The sequence below is a fragment of the Anoplophora glabripennis genome, unplaced genomic scaffold (genome assembly GCF_000390285.2).
Source record: "Anoplophora glabripennis isolate ALB-LARVAE unplaced genomic scaffold, Agla_2.0 scaffold19, whole genome shotgun sequence".
NCBI classification, from domain to species: domain Eukaryota; kingdom Metazoa; phylum Arthropoda; class Insecta; order Coleoptera; family Cerambycidae; genus Anoplophora; species Anoplophora glabripennis.
In genome coordinates this window covers 2084739-2103667 of record NW_019416327.1, presented here as the reverse complement: position 1 = coordinate 2103667, position 18929 = coordinate 2084739, and the positions used below count along the sequence as shown (strand labels likewise).

Below are 18929 nucleotides of genomic sequence, written 5' to 3'. Positions count from 1 at the left end.
CTTTTTTTGCAAAATATATGTCATTCTTTGAATATCACTAATGGTATTCTAATGTTCCAAATCTTGTCGTGACGTGATTAATTACAACCAGTGCATATCACTGACTCCTAGCATCTCCCCTTCTGTTAATATGAACTACTAAAAAAGTAAGAATAAAACATCTGGTAGTATAAAGATTTTGTTTATACATTATTTGAAAGTATAACATTCTATACATACAGCTGTTCCACTGATATACAGGATGCTGCAAATTGTATGGACAGTGCTTAACCATCGCCCAATTCTAGATAAAAGAAAAAATGATGATTTAACGCAATTGACTTCTGCCGTCCTGAAAAGCAACCCTTCTGAGATACAACCCTTAGAGGAGTGTTATTATAAAAGGATTCTCCGAAAATTACTTTACTGAAAATGTATTTTAACTTACATCCAAGTAGAATGCAGTTCAAAGAAACTGATATAGTTGATATTAATTACGCTGTCAATGACATTTTTTGCATGAAAAAAATTGTTTGTGAGTATAACACAAGCATTTGTTATACATTTTTCTAAATGCAGTAAATTTTATAGACTTTAACATACAGGGTGTTAAAAAAGAGTGTAAAATATTTAAGGAGGTAATAGTATGAACCAAAATAAGCAGAAAAGTCTCAATAAACATGGGTCCGCAAAGTAACGGTTACGGAGATATGGAATGTTTTATGTTTTTTAGCCCCTTTTTTTATTTTGCAAAAACTTTGTGTATTTTCTTATAATAGTTGGTTGATGTTTAGTGAAGTAAACAGTACGTATTTGACAGTTGTTCTCAGTGCACAAGTTTTCTTTCGCTATGGCTGGTTACTCTAACGCAGAATTAATAGACATGCATTTCATGTATGGTCGTGCTAATGGGAACGCCACCGAAGCGCGACGTCTTTATGTTGACGCTTATCCAAATCGCCAGATTCCTTCACAACGCATGTTTGGAAGAATTCACCAAAGATTGCGTGATACCGGTTCCTTGAGCAAACAGTGCCATTTATCCGGAAGACCAAGGTCGGTATCCACTCCTAGAGCAGAAGAAGAAATTCTAGCACTGGTAGAGCAGAATCCAGGTACGAGTGTGCGGAGAATATCAGCCGAGGTAGGAATTAGTGGTCCTCTTGTTTGGAGAATCCTTCACGAGCAACTGCTTTATCCATACCATGTGCAACGAGTACAGGCCTTAAATCCAATAAATGATCATCAAGCACGTTTGGTTTTTTGCCGCTGGTTTCTACGTCATGATGCTGAAGACCCTCGTTTTCTTGCAAACATTCTTTTTACTGATGAGGCCGGGTTCACAAGAAATGGAGTGTTTAATTTTCACAATACGCATATTTGGGCCGACGAAAATCCTCATGCTCTAATAGAATCTGGACATCAGGCACGTTTTTCATTAAACATTTGGATGGGTATTGTAGGTGACAGGTTTCTAGGTCCTGTTGTTTTACCAAACCGATTAACAGGCGCTGCTTACCTCAACTTTCTGCAGAACACACTGTATGAGTTTTTGGAAGACATTCCTTTGAATCAGAGGCAACAAATGTGGTTCCAGCATGATGGTGCTCCAGCTCATTTTTCCATGGCCGTTAGAGAGCATTTACACCAAACTTTTCCACATAGATGGGTAGGAAGGGCCGGACCTGTTTTATGGCCTCCAAGATCGCCTGATCTGAACCCTCTAGATTTCTTTGTTTGGGGATATTTGAAGACATTAGTGTATGGTACTCCTGTAAATAGCCTGGAAGAGCTGCAGCTACGGATTAATCAAAAGTGTCAAGAAATCCAAACCAAGGAGGGTGTTTTCGAAAGAGTTCGAATATCGTTGAGACGAAGATGTCGTGCCTGCTTGGAAATGGACGGAGGGCACTTTGAACATCTTCTGTAACTTTGTTTTTTGTTTGTTAAAAGCTTCCTTTGTCGGTTTATTCCTAATAAAATAAAATGTTTGAAAAACGAATAGTGGTCCATATCTCCGCAACCGTTACTTTGCGGACCCATGTTTATTAAGACTTTTCTGCTTATTTTGGTTCATACTATTACCTCCTGAAATATTTTACACTCTTTTTTAACACCCTGTATAACTATAACTATAACATACCAATAAAATTACCTTATTTGAGACGCCTCATTTACCAAGAAGAGAAGCTCATCTTTTTTATACTTAAAGTGTAGTGTTAGGAATACAGCAATCTACAAAGTTCGACTAATACCACTAGTAACTTTAACGCAACTTCCAAGGAACATAATAATAGTATAACGCAACAAAATTAAATACAAATGTTTTAGAGTTTTATAACGATGTATGGTACTTGTTTCCAAAACACCCTGTACATCTCTAATAATTAAAATGTTTAATACATTTCAGTTTTTACTTCTTTTTATTTTTTGTAATACATACCTATTAAAAATTAAGAATTATGCCAAAGATAAAAGCTGACCATATTATCTAAAATTATTCGGGGTTTCCTGAATAACATCAAATTAACATAGCTAGATAAAGATTAGAATTTAATTAATTGCCATTTATAATTTTTTTTGTTTATAACCAATTCAATAAAAAATATACATTTATAAAGGTTTTATGTATTTAATAAGTAAAATGTGTTTAATACAGTTACATTTTCTTTAGTTATTGTTATATGCAGTGTACAAAAAACTATTTATAAACTTTTTAAAAGTACAAAAAAATGTATAAATAAAGATAGACCGTACAATGCTTCCTTTCCGAGATGCAGAATGTTCACATTTAAAAAAATATACATATATGAAATAAACACTTACATATATAAATATCTCTTAAAATGTTTACCGTGAAATAATGAAACTTGGGCTAATGACTTAACTATTACTGGCAAAAATTTTGTGAGTTGTCTCATCTAGGATTAAACAATTTTTCAAAAATAACCTTGCAGTTCATTTGAGGATCATACTAATTTTTCACAAAGAAATAATGGATATAAGAGAAATAACAATTTAATAGACAACTATTACTAATAGTAGGTATGATCTTAACAACAATTTTGAAATGTATTCCTAATTTATCATTCAAAATCCTACAAATTTTGTTTGAAACTATTTGCTAGAGTTATTCAGAAAAAAATAAGTTGCTTGCAAGAATATGCAGGAAAAAATTTGTAACCCCATATTTAGACGTAAAATTTTCTATTGCTGGTATAAAAAAGAGGATTTAATTTAATATTTTCAAATTGACATGGTTCGATCTTGAAACTTAAGGTCAAGTTAAAATCCAAGGTTGCCAGCATATTGATTCTTACTACAACTTCTTTCTGAAACGTTTTTGACAGGACTCAATGCTGAAAAATTATCTAGGGTGGTTCGGGTTTTTTTGGATATCTTGTATGTCGAGTATTTCAAGAGATATTTAAAAAACTTTTTTATTTCAGCACCATCTCGAAAACTAATGTTTTGAGGTGTTTTACCGCCAGATAAAGTTTGGCGTGTGCAATTAGGTCACCCTGTATTACCTTTTATTCCGGTTTTTCAAAGTAATATCAAATTGAAAACAAAGGAGCGATCAACAAAATCTTTCGCCACAACTTGTGTGTGCTGCAATATTATTCAGATGTTTTACATTGGACTCGACTACCCACATATACCTAGAGGATATAAAACGTTCCAATAATAAAAAGAACAGTAAAATTATCTTCAATTTAATTAATTTATAAATTGAGATATCCATAACAAAAAAATTTGAAGAAAAATATGTTAATTCTACTGATTGTGAGTAGTCAAATACAGGCAGTGAAAGCTTCAGTTTCGAACGCATTGAATTTTAAAATAGATTCAGGTTAAGAAGAAATGGGAAATTAATTGAGAATATTTTCTACATCATGAAAATAGAATATCGATTGGAAATATCTGAAATAATCTCTATTGCGTCAGAGACTAGATCGAACGGACAGAGCAATAACCTCTAAAGTAAACCAATTTTGTGATTTTGAAGTGGGTTTAAAAGCATCTCCTCTAAACTCTAGCCTAGAAAATTATAAACACGTTCGCGATTCATAACGTGTGAATACAAAGTTTACAAACCTCTTTACCTTTCATATCTCTTTTCTTTTTTACGTAATAAATTCACGTTATTGGCTAAATTACCTGAAGTAGGCCCTTATGCTCGAATATTGACCAAGGGTACATTTTTCAAACGAGTCATTCTTCAAAAAATAGTCAGAATAAATACATACATCAAGTCTTCATGAATACAGAGAAGAAGTATTCTTCCACAGCTCTGGTGATATCGATAATAAAAGTTGCTTATTTTAAGATCAAATATACCTACCAAATATCGCATAACTTCTGGACATTACTTAACTTCATTTTTTCACATAGGAAACTTTGTATGTTATTGCATTTCTGAATTCCCTGTTGAATTTAAGACCCACTATAATTGGATGTCAGTCATGGATTCCTATGTATGATGTTTAAAAAATTTTCGAGAATATCTCCGAAACTAAAGCGATAAGGATGCGGTTTTAACTCTGTTTAAACAAGAAAATCATTTATTTATTTAGTATTATTATTCTGCTACAATATATGCCAAATACAAATAGGCAAGTTTACGACATTTTTCTGATAGAAACGTTTCCGACTATATTCTCAGCAAAATGATACATTGGACATTTTCAACGTTTATTGTATATCGGTTTAGTGTTTTTCTATTAATTTTATGTTCCTGTTTTTATTTTAGTTATCTTCAAAAATGTTATTTATAGTTGCTTTTACAAGAAATCTATTTGCGTTTTTCTTATAAATATTTTTCTAATCAGGAAATTTTTACGCTAAGCAATGCTCAGATATCATCTCACAGTCCATTTTGGCTTTAACAATGTCATTATTATGTGGTATCCAGTTTTTAACCTAGAAATGTCTGCATAAATATGATATCTCGCAAATTAGAAGAAATGTAGTTTAATAAAATTTAATATGCCTCTTTAAAAAAACTCAAAATATCCGTGATTGGATTCAATTCTTGAGGTTCGTAATTGTTAAGGCTGTCAGAACTGAGCTACTGGACATAGTCGTACGCATTATTTATTAAAAAGTAACAAATTAAATTGTCTTTAATACACGACCATAAACACCAAAAGATAGCAATTAATTACGCAACATCCGCACGATAACAAAGACAACAGTATACTCAGCAGCGACTCACGCATGTCTCGGTTGATCCGCTTGGCACGCCACTGAATTGTGGCTCTTCCTGACAGACCCAGTGATTTTTTAAACATTTTCCTGCAAAATCTATTTCTTTTAAATACTCAATTAGTTTATCAAAATAGAAATAAATTCATGGATAAATTAATCAATACAAGGTATTTCATTTGAAAAAAAAAAATAAATTAGGTAACCCCCTGAAAAAATTAAACACTATATAATCGAAAATAATTTTAAACTGTTTAGATATTGATTTAGTGCAATTTTAACTGGTAACATTTTTATAAATTATTGATATGGAAAGATCCATTTTACTTGTGTGAAAACAGCAACCACATGATTTCTGCAACTATACAGGGTATCCCAAGTTGTATATGTCAAACTTTATCTAGTGATAGAACACCTCAAATTAAGAAAAAATGTTAATATAAACATAGGTATAATTTTTTGCTTTCTCAGAAAAAAATTCAAATACTCTAAATATTCAGACTGACTTAAAGGTTTTAAACAATTTATTTTGCTACGTGTGAAAAAGAAAATAAACAAAATTAATAAAATAATCCTTTAGAGAAGATCAGTGAAACAGTTCAAAAAATATGAAAATAGTTTTGCTTAATCAAACATCTCAGTCAAGCAGCAATTAAGGTTTTACATACATACAAGGTAAGTTCAAAACTTATGGGAATGTTTACAAATACTGACTGAACTGGCCACCATTAATACAGTTAGATTGTGTTTGGTGCCAGGACACAAAGGCTTTGACGGAAATGAGAAAGCGGATAAACTTGAAGGAAGGGATCCGAAACATAGTTCACTTGTCCGGAGCCTTTCTATGGCACAACTCCCTGTGTGGTCAGGGGGCTCTGGGCAAATGGACTAATTGTAAGTTAGAACATACGAAATACTGGGCTTCTAGACCAGAGCAAAGCCATACGAAGGAATTTGTGGAATGTTGCTGAGCCTGAATAAAAGCTCGGAAAAGTGATGGGACTTATAACGGGACACTATCACTTTAGGAAACATCTTGAGCGAGGATTTGCACGTAGTAGAATGACGCTCCTGGGAAAACCCTTTCTGGAACCTAAGGAGCTGAAAGAAGTATCGACAAGAAATCTTTTAGACTTTGTAAAAAGGACAAAACTGCTTGCTGAATAGGTTTGATAGAGCCTAACCACAGATTAAGAAGAAGAAGAAGAATAAAAAATCTCGCAATGAAGAAAATAGCCAAATACAAAATACATATCACTATATATCGCGCCCTTCAATTGGTTGTTGTTGTTTCTAAAATCAATCTGTTTTCGTCTTCTAAACTGACAGTGACTTTTCGTTTAAAAAAATAAAAGTGTGCCAGAAATAAGTAACTTCAGACAATATATTTATTGCCGTATCATCAAAATCTGAGTCTCATTTCCTGCCAAAATTATTTCAATATCACCCTGTAACACAAGCCGTTAATGCTACCGAAATATTCACTGTTTGCTGTCATAATACTGCTATAAAATTATTAAAATGCATGCACGCAACTATTACCATTAATTCACGTCCCGGCGGAATGTTTGATTTATCGCCTGTTATCCACTTAAAAAAACACAATTTATAACGAGGGGGTTAGTGATTTCTATCAAATGTGACATGCGCTCATTGCACCGACTACGTCGGAGTGAATCCGAGAGCAGATCTTGTCCGGAGCCAGTAAATAATAAATAACTGCCGCCCGTCTCTATACATATTTGTCATTTTTTAATAGTCGGGAAATATTTAATCTGCTGTGAAATATCTGGGTCAGTTAGTTACGTTGCGAAACAGGAGCCGAGTTGCGGATCTGAAATAAAACTATTTCATTTTATTGCTTTATTTTCTGAAGCTGTTTCTTTTAATTTGAAAAATATTTTGTTGCGAGTTGTTCCTCTAACAATAAGGAGTTTCAAGGAATGAAACTAATATATTTCTTATTTAAACTTCATTTTGTAACTTCTGGCTCTACATAATGGATTCATAAAAGTAATTTACTACTTTACTACATTATTAAAAACATCCTATAATCATACACTAGATTATAACTGAACTTTTAAACAATCAAGGAAATTTATGAAATTCTTCATTAGTTCATATTAACAATTTTTTATTGTATTCAGTAAATTCAGTTAACAAATGATTTCAAGAGATCCAAGACCAATTTAAATAATATTTAAGTAATCATTTTTATCATAAACACAGCATTATATTTTTAAAACAAAACGTAACTAGAATAGGGTAGTTTCACATATTTTATTTATTTGAATTCAGCATATTTCAAAATTAATATAGCCTTTTCAGAATTTTGATTTTACTAATATTAACTGAGATATACATCTTTAAAGTATGAACATTATCCGTCCTTTTCTATAAGCGGTTGTGACATCAACTATGTCGCATGCGCATTACGCTTTAAATTTAAGTTAGTATAACATGTTAAGTTGGCTATTCTGACATTGCTGGAACAGTCACATTTTCTGTCATTTACCATTTATTATTTGTTGTGCTGGTGACCGGTTGTGTTTACAGAAATAAGATATTAAACAAATAAAATATCAATTTCACATAATCTTACCTTTAAATGAAAAAAAAGCTGTATGGAGAATTACAATATATTTATCAGTTATCACTGTCACACTCACTATATAATAATAAATGACACAAATCTACTAGGTTTGTGATATTAACCTCAAATTATAAAGTATCAAAACTGTCATGAATGTCAAACCATTTTCTGTGAATTTTTTTATGTCTCGATTGCACATGTATACGAGTTGACGTCACAGAGAGAGACAATAATTTTAGATAGGACAGAAACGGTTTAAATTTTACTACTGAAAAATAATAGCAAATTCCATTTTTGGAATCTAACGTAACGACCCTATTCACTAAAAAATTGTTGAAAATTAGAGCGAGTCCTAATTTTATAATTTCTTCGTGAATTTATTGCCATCAATAAATTGACAATTAATTCAACGTCAAAAAATATATTAGTTTTTTTCACTGTGTGAAAAGACCATTAGTCGTAGATAGTAATAAAGATCATATAGGGTGTTACAAAAAAGTTGGTCAGACAGATTCGCAGATTCTTTGGATGAAGATAATGGAAATTTCTTTCTGCTAGTTTCAACCCCCCCTTATATGAAATTTCACGAAATTTTCTCTATGTGTTAGAAAGATAAGCTGCGTTATTATCAATTTTTGGACTAAGGCAAGGTTAGTCATTTTCAGCCATAATACATATATCTGGTGTAGCGTTGTACAGACCCTTTAGAGACACCCAGTAGATATATTGCAATTTTTTTAGATCCACTTCCAGTTGTCCAAAATTCCTAATAAAACGCCTAAAAAAAATTATGTGCCGCTCTACCAAAGGAACAAAATATTTATGCCACTTCAATAAGTATACAGAAAAAATAAAGTACCTACTTTGACTGAAATATAATGCGGCAGATAAACTATTTTTATGATTTCCTTCACGATATTGATGTCCCAAATAAAAAAATTAGCTCCAATTATTTCAGTATTCAATCACATTATTCCTTTTTACATAGTTGCCATGCTGCTATCAAGAATACAATTTTCAAAATAGCGAAACAATATTTCAAAAATGACATAAAATTTATGTCCAGGACTATTAGGCCATCAATTAAGCTCGACACTGATGTCCTTGGATGGTATGAATTTTGATACGATTCTACATAATACGAAACAGTCAGATTAATATCAGAATAACAAATTTTTTATTATTGTTGACCTTGATACGGCCCTTACAATATTGAGATATAATTCCAAGAAAAGAATAAGCCATGTTCTGTTATCGAAACTACTGTAACAATTTACTGCGACAGATGCGTGGCTTGAAATTCTACCAATTCAACCTTTGGTGTCGAATGCGGTTAATTCCAATAAAGTGACGCAGGGGTTTTCTTGGAACTATATCTCAATATATCTAAATATCGTACAGACTGTATCTTTGGTATCTTGAAAAAGAAGTGCCTATAAATGAAGGATTGCACCCAAAAATGGTCAATTTTTTTGTAACATTCTGTATAAGTAGAACTTTTCTTAATCTTTATCAATTTTTCAAACTGGGCAACATGCTACTACAATGTTTTGTCACTAATTCAATCCAAACTGTTTGCTACAGATTTTTTCATATAAAAGATAAATTTCTTCGTAAAGAATAAGAACAAAAATACAAAATTGCATTTTTAGTGCTTCTAGATGGCCTCAACTTTACTTGCGACCAAAAATCTACAAACCAAACGCACCTCCCCGATCAACGGTCACAAAAAATTAAAGATCTAGTGAAAAGATAAAGCACCACCTCAAACAGGCTGCAGGTTTTCACAGCAAAATCAAGGAAATCCAACTAATCTAGATGATGTTTGCGAAAGTACTAATTATACGCATGGGAAGATGAGTTCATCAAAGGTATTTAGCAAAAAAAAAATAATGAGAATTCAGTATACTAGCCAAATGGATTGATCTTCTCTTTTAGAAATAAGTTTTATACAAGACGTATAACGCTGGCAAATGTCTATATGAAAGTTTTTGTAAATAAGGTGTTGGAGACAGTAATTCTAAAACTAAAGTACTAGTTGAATATGTTAGAAAACTGTATATCACATGACGTCAAGGATATCATGATATGGGATTAAAAATTTCTCAACCACATTGAAGGAACGAAACATTAGCTTCAACGCGGAAAAGAAATCTGTACTCTTCCCTTCCTAGATGTTCTTATGAAGAACTCCAATGGTACATCTATTAAAAGACTGAGGCTCAATATTACTACAATTTTCATAGAAACTTTTAATTTTCTTCAGTTTTTTACACCATTGTCAAACCACCCCGCATATTCCAATTCATTCGAATAAGAAATCTCAGCGTTTCACTTCTCGTTCTTCAGTATCACTTCTCCACCATAACTTGCTAATAAATTAGGGAAAACTTGAGATCATTAACTTGTATAAATACGTAAACATCCTTCTCAATGTTATTATACAGCCGTCCAATCAAGGACAATTTCCTCGAGGAAATTGTAACCAGATACATTCAAAGTAAGCACGTCCCCAAGACGAGCCTAATTTGCTCCACTCTAATTTGTCATATTCATATCGGATGCCACGGGTAGGCTACGTAAATGGAGACCTGATAATCACTGTCTACCCTGATGTATTAATTGCGCGAGATCCCGATAAAACATGATGGATGATAACCTTGATGGGACGCCCCTGAGGGTTCAATCCAACGGCATTCAAACGTCTCGACGCAACTAGACAGACGTAAATAGAACCGGGAATTCCTTTCAAATCTGCTAGACGGGATTTAAATTTAGCCGCCCCCTGCGAACTTTTCACATACACACACACACGCACTCGAAATATATAAGGCCAGGCAGGAGCGGACTTGTCCAAAAAGGACGAATTATTGTTCTGCCCAAAATCGTTTTGGGAAAACAGCATTCAATGGCACGCAGACACTACTATACTCGCGCAAACCGTCAACGGAACATGTAAAGTGAAACAACATCAGCCATTACTGTGCAGGCATGATATTTATATTTAAAGTACGGTGGTTAGGAATCTTTGACATTAGTCCTCAGTAACGACATTGCATTTACAAAGTCATCACTGCAGATGCCGACAGTGAAGAACTGCGAAATGTTTGGAAGCATTGAATATAATTAGTTGCAGAGATCACTATGAAACATCTCGAAGAATCGCCATTGTCCGAGGAGCGGTTCCGTTCGCAGCAGCTTTAGAACTAATATGAACCGAAATGAACATCAGGGCGGGGCTAGGAGTTCTGATAGCGGGTCCGCCAAAGATTCCTAGCTAAGGCTAAGGAAGAGTAAGGTAATTCTGTAACTGGGGGTCACCAGGTACATTGGTCAAGGCAGAGCAACCTCAAAAACTATGTTTTTTTAAATATCACCACTGCCATGAAAATACTAAATCATTAAAAATATGTTTATATGCATTTCCCTGTTTTAGTAAAAATATATGTATCTGTTATCGATGAATATTTTTTTTACAGTAAATACTTAAGATATTCATTTTCAATATTTAAAGAGACTGAAATCTATCTAAATTGTTTAATCCTATGATGACACTCATATTTTTGTCCCGCAATGAATGACTATCATATGCATTAAATTAAATTAATTTTTTTGGCATAAATACGTATGTTATTCGTACCAACTAAACTGATTAAAACAATTTTGGTCACACCAGGAAGTCGTACAAATTCATGTCAAGGGCAAGCAATTTAAAAATACTCATTTCAATATATATTCTTTAATCCGATATTTCGCAGAAATTTCATTTTGCATCATAAAAATCCAATATAAAGTCGTTTAAGGAAGGATATTTGCAAAATTACTAGAATTTTTTTCTCGGACGCATTTTAAGCAAGTTATTAATAAGAGCTAGCTGATTCCTTTTAATTATGTTGTTGTGGAATATTTTTTTACCCAAGAAATCAATCCTTAATCCGGACCTGTGGATCATGAGGGTCCCAGTGTGCAAATGACCGAGAGTGTATTTTAAAGACGGTTGCCTAGGCTGTGAAGAAGATCCCTAGCTATTTACGTGTTAGCGTTTTCATAAATAAGACAACTTTCCTGTGTTTTCGTTATACTGTTTTTGGAAAGACTAATGCTGCTTCTATTCTGGTTATACAAAAGACCGTACCGTAAGCAAATTGTGTGTACGGTACGTTGACATCCTTACTTCATTTTAAAACAGCCGATGGAAGGGGAGTTTTGTCTTTATAACACGCGCTGGTAGTAACCAAGGTTCAAAAAGACAGGAAAATAATTGAAAGTTTACCACATTTTTATTTTCTTATTTGTCGTGCAAATATGTATACATAAATTTATCATATTCATGAAGTGAAATTAAAGTTAATTAAGAATTAGTTATTATTGAGCCATATAATTATACATATATAAATCAATGAAATATATGTTTTTTGTTATTTTTTATAAATATATTAAAAGCAAACGGTTATTTCGTACAATTGCAATCGCAGTTACTTGACAAAATTAATTTAAAATATTACTGATTCCTCCATCCAACGAGCTGTTTCAAAAGTTTAGTTCTAATATTCAGTTCTGTTGCGTATGTTCTCGAAACCTTCTATTAAAGGAATAGCGAAGTGTCCTCTTCCTGCCAATAGAGAGCGACACATGTTTCAAATTCTCTAAATAAGTTTTATTTATAATATGAACAAAACTAAAAACACAACTACAGCAAATTTAAATCTAAGAAACGTTTAGATACACCTAATTATAATTGTAAATACATATCTCTTAAAATTACATGATTATTGATTTAAGGAATGATATAATGGTCCCAGCAAATCTGTTCCATCGACTTTTGTTAAGAAAATATAAAATATTTAAATGGATTAGAATAACTAAGTTGTTTTTAGAAGGTTTCAGGTCTATATGCAGACTGTATATTGAAGGAATTTTCGATGCCAAGAATAATAATCTAACTTTTACTTTCTGTGGATTTTCTGTAGGTAAATACAATCGGAATTAATTGAGAAGCAAATAAAAATTTTACAGGGATATTTTCAGTACATAAAACAGTAATAAAAACTAATTCAGTAAAAAAACACTCTTAAAAAGTTTATAATTCGAACAGAATTATAAAGCTTTTTGATATCCTTTTGTTTTAAATGTTACTAAGGAATTTAACAGAATTTTCTAGTATACAAGGCGTCCCGGTACTTGATACAAAAAATTCGAGTACAAATAGATGAGGTAAATTCAGTTCTTCATATTCATTTTTTTCATACGGGCCTTCGTTAGCAAGTTACGGGCCCTCAAAAGTGAAAATTAAAAAGTTATTATTATTTACAGTCTCTAAACTATTAACCTCAGCATGATGCAAATTTGGAGATCGATAACGCATGTATACAGATTATTTTTGATATTGTAAGTGAAACTTCATTATGCCCAGAACGCCAGGGACGGACTATGTCCAATGGTTAACAAGCCAGATTTTTGCCTAGATGACGATCGCAATCTGCCTGCATCAAAAATAAGTTCCCTGAAGAATTTGCCAACGATAATACCCTCTTAGTTCAACTCGATAAAATTAACAGTTTAGGAAATATTTGTGATTTTATGTCACAGTGCACATCGAGCGGCGCCTCCACCATTTTTTGTTTTCATTTGTAATTGGACATAATTACTATGGTAGAACCGTACATATTTTTAAAACAAGAGCCTAGAAAATCTTACTGTCTGCCAATGTAATTTTCACTAACAATATTTGACAAATACGCTTTAAACATAACACAAAGTAGAAAAACAACACTAGAATAAGTTAAAGTAAGAGACTGTAAATAAAAATAACATTTTAATTTTTACCTTTGAGGGCCCGTAACTTGTTAACGAAGGCCCGTGTGAAAAAAAATTATATGAAGAACTTATTTTGACCTCATCTATTTGTTACTCGACTTTTTTGTATCAAGTACCAGGACACCCTGTATATGTAATTTTGAATAAATATAAATATGATCTGTTTTATTTTCCAAAAAATGCTGTGCTTATCTTTAAAAACTAAAAAACATGATAATAGAATGAATGAAATCCTTATACAGGGTATTTTTTCAAAAGAACTAGCACAAATGGTACCTGTGAATTTACAGCTAAAAAGAACACGTTTTAGATAAAAGTGACCTTAGTAAAATGTTCACTCTTTACAGCCACTCAGTTTCCAAAAAATATGGAATAACAACTATAATTTGAAAACCAAAAAAGGTATAATAGTCAAATTTTACACAAATTCTCTACTAATGAATTTGCAACTTCTCAATAATTTTTCGAAACTTTCTAGGGGTTGAAATAAGCATCCTCTAAGTTATTTTTCGCTACAACTTTTTTTGTTTGACAAAAATTGGATATTCAAAAATCAGATAGACTGGTTCATTGTAAAGGAAATAAATTTTTTGAGTGGTAAATCCAAGGAAGCACTCGCAAAAGTCACAAAAAGACTTTTAAACATTTATAACGCACTTCTTTGGATTGTAACTACCAATTGCTATGATACTTTTCAATCCGCCATAATGGGTTCGCCATTTTGGATTTATGAATTTCCGAATATTCGTGATTGGCGATTTTCAAAACTACCGAGTAAGTAATAAGTAATTTTGAAATTTTGAATATTTTTCCGATTTTTAAATCCGTCATATTGAATCCTTCCTCTTTTATTGAGGAATTTTCGGATTCGGACATCAGATTCGTAATCAGCGACCTCAAAAACTCGCGGTAACAAAATTCAGTCAAAATGAAAAATGTGGTAAGTAGGTAATAAGAAAAATTCCCATTATAATATAGATCTTAACTTAGCAAAACCTTGTTATCGGCCGATTTTCCCTAGTGCATTAAGTTTAGAATATTTCTGATAGTAACTTGTGCATATGTTTCCTTAAACTTTTGCAGTAAAACTACCTATTGTTCTTAGAATTTCGAACCTGATAAGATAAGAGTTCTCGTATATGGCCCCGTATCTCCTGAGATCTGTTCCAGCCTTTTGTCATGCTCCAGCAAATTCCGTAAACGTCACTAACAAATCTAATCTGATTAAATGCTATAATCGGGGTTTAAACGTTATACTTTCCGTTCCGTAATAGTTCACAACATTATGACAATCGTTTTAAAGCACCGAATCACGATTGGCGTATTAAAGCCGATTTACATATCGGAAAACGGGTCGCAGGTGCAGCAAGTGACCTGTTAAGTGGATTAAAAAATTATTTACATGAAATCAATAGGCAGCAAAAGATTTAATTAATTACATGAAATGCAACTAACGAATGTGGACTGGAGATTCGTATCTAGTATACGGTGTACCATTAAGAATTTCCATAATTTAAATCTTGTCCCGTACTTAAGTAGGTTTGGGGAACGGCAGTTTGTATCCTTCCGATATTTTTTTAACGCTGGGTCAGGTCAGGCGAAGGAAACAAAACTGTGATTCACGTCCGATTTTTAGGTGGTGGTTACACTAGGTGCGAATTCGTACCAACTCATACAGTGTCTTAAAATATTCATAAAAAGAAGCCATTGGTTACGAATTCGTTGTCACAACTATCACACTGCCCGATAGTGGCGGAACTATCGTTCTGGTCACAGAACTGCGAGATAACAGTTTGAGTTGACGTTCGACACAATTCGGGGTGACTCCCCGAATTCTCAGGGACTGCTGTTCGATTGAGATTTATTTGACGCAACTTGGAAAAATTCGAAACTGGAAGTGCGTCCCGTGAGTTTCGTTGACAATCGCTGTATAAACAGCGCCGGGCTCTGTGGACAGTTCCGGCCGTTAAATTCAAAACATAGGTAAAAATTTCGTTTTCCGCGGATTTTGTTTCGAAGAAATGGTCGACTAGATTGTCTGGAGCATTGGCAAATACTTTTAGCTGAGTTTGCATGCATAGAGGTTCTATAAATGACTTCGTGTTCAAATCCGTAATTCGAAAAATAAAATGGATCAGTTTCACTTCACTTAAACATTAACAACAAAGTAAATGTAATACAGGGTGGCCAAATGAAAACGATACAGATCCATTTTCAGGAACTGCGTCAAGATTGTAGAAAAACGCCCAGACCCATCGATTTTAGACATTTTTTGCTGGTATTTTTGACTCCGCCACTTTCACCCCCAAGCAAGGGTAAGCATCACCCCAAAATATTTAAATGGCATTGGGGGTTGAGTAATATTTCTTTTGAATGCTCTTACAATTCTCTTTACAACAGACTTTAAATTTTATAATTCCGCCCAATACTTTGAAAAAAATTTACATTTTAAAATTTAAATTATGTTTAGTTGCTTACTTAGTTACTTACTTGATTAAATGTTCAAACTGATGACCGCCCGCTTCCATACAAGAATAAAGATTTTGCTCGAAACGTTCGCGCACATTCCGACATTTCCGGAGTGATTTGACGGAATTCATCGACGATTCTTTGACGCAAATCTTCCAGCGACGCTGGCTGTGTTTTATAGATTTTATGTGTTATTAGGTATCCCCGCAAAAAGAAATCAAGGGTCGGTGATCGTGGAGGCCACTCAATGCTGTCTCTTCTCCGAATCCAATTCCGTAGAAAACGTTGGTCCAAATACTGACGGACAATTAACGCATAACGCGGAGGAGCACTGTCCTGTTGAAAAATCAAATGATCTTCATCATACTCTGGAACATTTTCAATAATATCAGTCAAAGCAGGGTCAATAGCGTTTTCCAGTAATTCCAAACACATTTGGCCAGTCAAATTACCAGGTAGAAAAAAAGGACCCACCAGCCGGTCACCCCATACATTTAATTTATCCGATTGATGTGTATACATCTCGTGAAAAACTCTTGGGTTTGACCAATAGCGGCAATTGTGACGATTTACCGTCCCGTTCAAGAAAAAACTGCATTCATAAAAAAACAGATGTTAAAAAGGAACTGTGGATCGTTCCCTGCTCGCTCACTCATTATTTCGCAAAATTGCAAACGGCGGTCATAATCATCCTCATGCAGTTCCTGGACTAAATGTATTTTGTATGGATGGAATTTATTCTCCTTCAAAATGGTTTGTATGCTAGTTCAATTGATCCCAGACACAGACGCCAGCTGCCTCGTAGTTAATGTAGGATCAAGATGAACTTGTCCCAAACCTGCAACTTCACTAGCTTCATTAACTATAGGTTTTTCAATTTCTCGTTTTTTATTGGCTACGTTCCCTGTCTCTTGAAATTTTTTTACTAACTCTAGAACATACTTCCTCCTGACATGTCGATCTTGATGTTGTTCATTAAATAGCTGAGCTGTTCTATTCGCACATTTATTGTTCATAAAGTAAAGCGAAATGATATCTACCCTTTCCGCAATGGAATAAACCATAGTGTTTAATTTTCAAAAACACAATTAAATAAACTACCAACCAACGCTTCCAAATAATACTAGAAAATAATTTGGAATCCACTAATTTTACGTTCATTGTGTGTGTATAGCATTCATTTCTGTTTTTTACAATTGAGTTTTTTTGTAACGCAAGAAATACTAAATTTATTCCATTGGCGTACTTAATTCAAATGACTGACATTTTTACCGTTACTAATTGTTTGTACATAAGTTTCAATTTTAAAATCAAAATTCTTAATAAGTATTGGGCGGAATTATAAAATTTAAAGTCTGTTGTAAAGAGAATTGTAAGAACTTTCAAAAAAAATATTTCTCAACCCCCAATGCCATTTAAATATTTTGGGGTGATGCTTACCCTTGCTTGGGGGTGAAAGTGGCGGAGTCAAAAATACCAGCAAAGAATGTCTAAAATCGATGGGTCTGGGCGTTTTTCTACAATCTTGACGGAGTTCCTGAAAATGGCACTGTTTCGTTTTCATTTGGCCACCCTGTATAATCACTCTATGTTGTTATACCAGGTATACTTCAAGATGATTTTATAATAAAATTATGTTATAAGAATTTTAAATATGTATTTTGTACACAGGGTTACTTTCATATTAGTGAGTATTGTTGTCACAGTGAAAAAATTATTTAAAAACTTTTATAAATAACTCTTTGTACAAATAAAACCAACCACTTAACTGACTCTATTGATGCAAAAGAATTTAAAATCTTTTTGAGTGAATAATGCAAACTGTTTGTTGACAAAAATAAAAAATTGAAATCAATGTTCAATGTATAAAAAAGTGATTGCTCCAATAAATATGTTGCAACAAAAACCACTTTTAATTTCCATCAACAGTATATTTACAATATAATACAGGACGTGTACAGTCTTGGAAAGGATATTTGAAGAATAATTAATTAAATAGTGGTGCGAAAATCCAACTGACAGAAATATTTTTTGCAAATAAAATATTTTCTTTTTAATACCTGCTAACTTACCTTAAGAATACCAGGAAACATTTCTGACACCGTTGATTCCACGGCCAGCTCAGTTGCTTCTATTTGCAATTGTTTACACAAATTTCGAAGAAATTTGCGATATTAGAAATTAAAAAACCACCCCATATTCTTGAAAAAAGTTGCACATATTTTTGCGAAATGTTTTTATTTATCATAATTAACTGACAGTTACAATTAACTATTTTTTAATTTGTCACAAAATATATTTTTCTTCGTAGTTATGCATATTTAAATTTTAATTTGATACTATAATCCCACATTTTTCAAAATTCCTAACATTAAGAAAAATGAAAATTTTGCGAAAGGGAAAAAAGAACCTAATCATACTTATTAGTTGATCTGGATTCCAAGAAGGACACCCCTGCTTTAATTAATTAAATAAATTCTCTGTTTGAGCCTTGGAAATCATCTTCAAAGCAACCACAATTATTCTCACTATCAGTCAGTTTTAACAATTTGTAATTATTCATTTTGATTACCGAAAATGTTTATCATTTATGTATTCTATTTATTTACCATTTAATATGGTACATACTGTATTTACATACTTAGTTGTTTATATTAAATAAAAAATCGTCTTGTATTTTCACAGAAAATGGATTTCCGGCAAAGTATAGACTTCGATAGCTTCATGGAATGCAACAGCATCGCTGCATCAACGGAAGAAATTTTATGGTCCGACGACGAAACCATCATAGCAGAACAAGAGGTAGTGTGGAATGAAGGTAGGTGTTTACTCTATAAAACACTTCGAACTACGGACATTCTCT

The 18929-nt window shown here is 32.9% G+C and overlaps 1 protein-coding gene across 2 annotated transcripts in view; it reads left to right on the top strand.

Annotated features, from left to right (window-relative positions):
• LOC108914933 (protein TANC2) overlaps window positions 1-18929 on the top strand; it is a 376447-nt gene that overhangs the window by 57321 nt on the left and 300197 nt on the right. For both annotated transcript variants that reach the window (XM_018720867.2, XM_018720862.2), the window contains exon 2: window positions 18752-18884. In XM_018720867.2, coding sequence (XP_018576383.1) covers window positions 18755-18884 — 130 coding nt within the window. In that variant the 5' untranslated portion in view covers window positions 18752-18754. The remainder of the gene's footprint in view (window positions 1-18751; window positions 18885-18929) is intronic.